The sequence below is a fragment of the Siniperca chuatsi genome, linkage group LG13, assembly GCF_020085105.1.
Source record: "Siniperca chuatsi isolate FFG_IHB_CAS linkage group LG13, ASM2008510v1, whole genome shotgun sequence".
NCBI lineage: Eukaryota > Metazoa > Chordata > Actinopteri > Centrarchiformes > Sinipercidae > Siniperca > Siniperca chuatsi.
This window is the reverse complement of record NC_058054.1, coordinates 20,895,247-20,901,309: the sequence shown is the minus strand read 5'-3', so window position 1 is coordinate 20,901,309 and position 6,063 is coordinate 20,895,247. Positions and strand designations below refer to the sequence as shown.

The following is a 6,063-nucleotide window of genomic DNA, read 5'->3' as shown; positions in this document are numbered from 1 at the left end:
CAGGGTGCATACATTTGGTTTATTAGAGCTTCTTTGCTGAAAACCAAACTGTACATTTGTGGGCCTGAAAACCAAAACAATGAGCTGGGGGGAATTTAAGGAATCATTCTCTGTGATTTTGTCACTTTGAGCAACACCTTTCATATTACACAGTCATTTGACCCATTGTTAATGTAAAAAAATGTGCTGCTTTATGTTAAACTCCACTAGGACGCCGGCTTCATTGGCCGGTCAGTTTTAAAGCTTGAGTGAAGATAATGGCATCATATGAAACTAGATGAGGTAAGGCATCCATTGGTACCAACCACGTCACCATGCTAGCTCGCCGGGAAGTTAAATAACGCTGCAAAGTTGCCCACTTGATGCTAATCCCATGCAGTTTGGGGCAAAAACCATGCAGTTTTTTGCATGCAGTATAAATGTGGGTTTTTTTCGCCTATTCTAAAAATGGTGTATTTGAATATTTCTGCATACTGGGGTCCCCAAACAGTATTGGAACTGCATAGAAAGCTGAGACTCTTGTGGATTCAATGAGCCCAATTGTATTCATGTGTGATGATGTTAGTCCCCATAGTAGCCATTTCATTGTCGTGAGACCATTTTTAAAAAAAAAACTTGACCTCAGTGTATACAATGAGCTACTGTGACCTCTAGGATAATCACAACCTCATGAAACTTTACAACCACAAACTAGAGACCTGGAGCATTCAGGAGATGTATGGCTTCCCTAGGTATATTGACAATGAGAGGGTTTCTGAGCAATTTCCAGAACATAAGTGCTCGCCATCTAATCGCCAGACACAGTGCTGTGCACCTCATCTCAAATGAATCTTCCCAGCTTTCATATGATGTATACCACTTCTATGTAGCATATACTGTTGACCTGCTGTCTCACTCTAAAGATCCCCTGTCCCCCCTAAAAAAAAACAAAAATGGGTTTATGGTAGGGAGGGGTGGAGTGGAAGAGGTTAAAGCAACTAATTTAAGAGAACTGAAAAATAAAAGGAAAATCAATGTGCCAATATCCTGTTATTGCCATTTGTGGCCCCAGTGGCTGCAGTTCAGCATAACTTCTCACTTTAAAAATCTTCAATGACACAAAAATACTGTCTTTGAGCAGTAGGTCTGTGATGTGTATGTGTGATATTTGATATTTTGTAGAAGAAAATGAAACAGCACACATTAAGGCATTTTTCAATCAGATTTTATATATCAATATATAGAGATATTCAAAAGTAATCCATTACAGAAAATCAAAAAGTGGAACCAGTTTGGTCTTAATACAGTTCATCTTTGCATGTACAGTAGTTGGCTGTTCCCTGTCCTTTTCATGAAAAAAAAAAAACTAGAGGAAAATGACAAAGTAAACAAAAAAAGGCACAAATTAACAAAAATCAATCATCTCATTAAAACCAGGGTTGGAAAGCGTTGCAAAGATGTGGGAGTTTTTCAGGAGGGGACACCATGTTTTATGTGGGCTAAAAGAAAAAAAAAGGTTTGCGCACAAAAAGGATGCTAAATGATGCACAGCAAGAAACAACACAAACTACTTTGGTGGATAATTCAGATTTCTTACAATCAGGGAATGCAGTGCTCTCCTTTTATACAAATAAATTAATATACCTGTTAACACTTTATCTAAAATCTTATGTACACCTTCTCTTTTACATAATTGTATAATACATTATCAAAAACCTTATGAAAACATATTTACAAATCAATGAATCAAAAAGCACCCTCAGAGCTTCTCCAGTGTCACACACTGTCACACATACAACATACAACACACACACACTTACACACCTGTGTATCCACACATCTTCATACACTGTTTTCTTCCATGCAATACACAATACAGAAGGCATTCTAAGAGGGTTGTGCAACAAAGAGCATACAAAACTGTTCAAATATGGCTGTGGGATGAACATTAGCACTCACATGCATAATAATGAACACACACACACAGAGACTTTTAAGGTTTATGAATGGAGTTAACAGTGTTAATGACGGGACTAAACCAGCATGAAACATGTTCACCGATAGGACAATTTGGTCTCAACCTCACTGCATCAGAGTTTGATTTGTATTTTCTGTGGTTACATCACATGACAGATCTTTTTCATCATGCACACACCAGCTGGGCCTTCCCACACGGCACTATCCAAAACTGTCTGCTCAGATATCAGCCCTCTCATGAGGAGAAGAGCAGGCAATGGAATCCAGCTTGCCTTTGTGAATGTGTGCTTTCATACATGCGTGCGTGTGTGTATCTTGCCTGGAACAATGAATGGCTGCATTGTCAGTTGGTGAGCAATTATGCATGCTGTTTGTGTTTTCGGAGAGGGCAAGTGCACATTGTCTCCGTCCTCTGGAGAACAGCATGAATTTGCTATCACTGCGCCCTGTGTGTATTTATGTGTGCATTTGTCACAGTCAAAAGCAGGTGATCAAATAAAATTCTTAACACTTGAGGATTTTTGTCAACCACGTAACACTGCAGCCTGACTAAAAGCTGCAGTCTATTGCTTTTCTCAAACCATTTAACACCTAAATAAGTCACAACAAAGAAGAAAGAACTCCTGTGTAAAATCCACTTCCCTCTAACCTCGGATCCTCTCTGCTCACAGAAAACAAAGGTCTAAATACTGCATGTCTCCATTTAATTCTTTTCCAGTCTGCAAACCTTCTGCACTCTCCTAAAACTGGTGCTGGAGGTCAAATAAAAACACAACCCCTCAAATCAACCGTGTTCAGCAGCACTCTGAAATGTTAGACGACTCACCCTTAAAGGCTTGTCTCTGAACCAGAGAGAAAGCACATAATGTGGGCGGTAACCTTTCTTTAAAATCAATCAGAGAATGGAAAAATCTCACAAAAGAAAACCCATCCAGGAAAATGTTAACTACAAAAGAGCTCCAGAAATGACATTTATGACAGTTGTGATTGAATCTAACATGAATCTGTACAGATTGTCCCATCAACGCAAGCGCTGTCGCAGTTTCGGAGCCCCTCCTTCCTAAACAGTGTTCCCAGAGCTCCACTGCCCACCAGGAATAACACAAAGCCCAAATTAATACATCAAGGACGAAACAGAACCTCTCACTAGCCCTGTTACAAAATACATAAGAATAATACATAAGACACACACCTCACTCACTTATCAATGCAATAGACTCAAAAGAGGAACCAGTCTGACTCCATATTCCAGTTCAGGTCAATGATGGGAACACATTATAACACATTAATAATTCTGTTATTAATTTTCAGCATCTACTGGAGAAAAAGTAGATCCAGCTCCAGCACAGAAAAGGTATGAAACTATTTTTCAAAGAATCATGTTAGTCTTATTAATTCTGCTGTTTTTCATATGGAAATTGGCATAGGACATGTCTGTGAATGGCTGCATGTAACACTTGATGATATGTTGTTTGTCCCTTCTGCAAACTCAGTCCAAGTCACCCCTGACCTCACTGTGTGTGCGTGTGCCTGAGCGGCCATCTTCCCCCGGATCTGCCCTTGTGGGTCACTTTGCAGTGGAGAGCATCGGCTGCTCTGTGTACCAGTGAGTCCCTGGATCAGGCATGCTGCCCCCGAGTGGCAGGGCGATGAACTGCGGGCAGGTGCCACCGCCTGCTCCTACAACTCCCATGTTGACGCCTTGCGGGTACGGATGGTGGTGCGCGTGGTGTCCCATGCCGTCAGTCCGCCCGATGTGGATCTCGTCCTCCTCGCCCTCGCCGGTGGTCTTGCGGTAGACGGGGTTGTCGAAATTCATGCTCTTGGTGGAGTTGCGCCGCCAGTTACGCCACACCAGGTAGACTCCGGCGCACACCAGGCCGAACACCACTGTGGCAATGATAGGAACTGCATGCGTTTAACACACAGCGGCAGGGACACGGGAAGGGGGAGCGTTAACAAGGCATAACGAGTCCATGGCATGAAATGAGAGGCACAGAGAGGAGCAGAACAGGCATGCGGGGGACAGAGAGGGCAGGGGGCAGTGATCAGGTTGTGTGTGTGGGTGGCTCGGCTAAACATGGGGCCAAAGTCGCGTCATACACCAACCAACAGATTTTTAACGCAGACTGAATCAGCTGTGTGAAGCACCATTAGAGGCTTGGCTTTGGAGTAAATTAATTTTAAACTATCCTTGGGGAGCAAAAATGTATCACATTTCATCACTATCTCTTGGCAAATCATCATCAGCAAATATGTCCTTGAATAAGAAATATAATTTAATAATACTTTATTAAATTACACCAATTAAGCACCAATGATGATTTCATGTACTGTCTGTTCACCTTATGAAGTATATAATGAGAACAGTCCATCTGAAATAATTGGCTGTCTCATTTTGTTTCATTTTGGTGTTGCATTGGTTTTGTGTGTTTACTGTAAACTGTACTGTTTACCTGAAAGATGCACAAGAGTCTAAGGTAATATTTCCACACAGTATTTTTTATTTTTCTACAGCCTTTATATATTTTTTAAGTGGTGTCAAAGCAGGACCCGTTTTACTCAAGAGAAAATATTACCAGGGTAAATTATTATTTGAATCAAATTGTATTCCTCTTTAAAAGCGCAGTTCCATTATCCAGAGTAACAGGAACACATCTTTTGGAAAAAAGATGTAATTTCACAAAGAAAAATGATAGCGATTGTCCAATCACTATCTACACTTCAGCAACCCCAGCCAATGTTACCTCAGATAGCGTTACAAACGCATGAGTGAGTCCGCATCCTACAAGCCTTTTCTCTTGAAACATTAAATGTGAAAACGTACTGTTTGAAAATACTAACAATATACAAGAGTTATGTTAGAACAAATAACAGTCTGATCTTCCATTTTTCCATAATATACTTATAATACAATATAACGAATTCTATATTTAAAGCATTTTCAACCAATTCATGGAGCTAATGTTAGCTTAATTAGCTACTTAGCTACAGCTGATGAGGTCTGCAACTCCAAGTGCCATTCCAGCCGCCAAAATCAACAGTTACTGGCATGAAATGAGAGGCTACTTTTGTCTACCTCTGTTTGAAATCAAGGACCCATTGTTTCAAAAATTACTAAGGATTTTGAGAGGTAAATCTGCCACCATTAGCAGTGTAAACTACATTCGAGAACAGAAAGCTTGACAGGTGTAGCAACAGTAACTAAGGGGGGCGGGTCCATTGTATTGGTTTTAAAAAGAAGGGCCAATAAAACCAAACTATTTGGATGGCTAAGTACCACTAGTGGTTAAGTGAGAAAATATTTTTGGTAATTTAACTGCACAAGCCCTTTTTATTTGCTTTCTTACTGCACTGTAGTAGCTAACTACACAGAGACGAAAGGTATACTGACAAGTCTGGCTGTAGCAGAACCCAACACAACACAGTGTGGAGTGAATAATGCAGTGTGGCAGCGATGTCAGACGCACAGAAAATGACTCCTGAGAAACCTCAGCAAGAACACCTGTGGGCCAGGGCTTCTCTCATCCTGCCGCAGCAGGGTCAGTGTGAATGGACTACAAACACAGTGGCTGTAGGCAGCAGGTAGACAGCAGCTTCACGCAGCCCTGCAGGCCTTTAATGTGGACAGATACACATAGACAAGAAGGCTTCAGGTGACTTACCGATGGGGATGACCACTCCCAAAACAGCCACCGTCAGGTTCTCGCCCAGGAGGAAATGCTCGCTTCCAGCTGAGGAGAGAGATGAAATGAGAAAAAGGAGTGTCAGAGTCAGAGAGTCAGAAAAGACAGCAGAGCGAGAGAGGATAAGAGTGAGAAAGCATAAGGGAGAAAAAATGTGTGAGAAATAAGAGTGAGAGATAAGAGGGGGTGGGGGAGAAGAAGGGAAGGGAGATAAAAGAGAGAGGCGGGGAGCGGGTGATCATGCGTGCACGGCTGTGAGTGTTTTACAAAGAGAGACAGATAGTGAAAAGAGGTTGGAATAAAAATGAAAGAGGGAGAGAAAGATGGCATTTCACATTTGCCAGAGTGTGACCTTGACACTACCCCTGACCTTCTACACTTCATCCATCCATGCTCCATCACGCTCCAATGTCACCTCACA

The 6,063-nt window shown here is 41.6% G+C and overlaps 1 protein-coding gene across 3 annotated transcripts in view; it reads right to left on the bottom strand.

The window, feature by feature from the left end:
* Positions 1-1,187: 1,187 nt before the first annotated feature.
* Positions 1,188-6,063, bottom strand: part of LOC122887550 (low-density lipoprotein receptor-related protein 8-like) — a 77,246-nt gene continuing 72,370 nt past the window's right edge. For 2 of the 3 annotated variants that reach the window (XM_044220868.1, XM_044220867.1), the window contains exons 17-18: positions 5,622-5,690; positions 1,188-3,864 (exon numbers count right to left, since the gene is read on the bottom strand). In XM_044220868.1, the coding sequence (XP_044076803.1) occupies positions 3,524-3,864; positions 5,622-5,690 (410 nt within the window). In that variant the 3' untranslated portion in view covers positions 1,188-3,523. The remainder of the gene's footprint in view (positions 3,865-5,621; positions 5,691-6,063) is intronic. The other variant, XM_044220869.1, reaches the window with a different exon arrangement.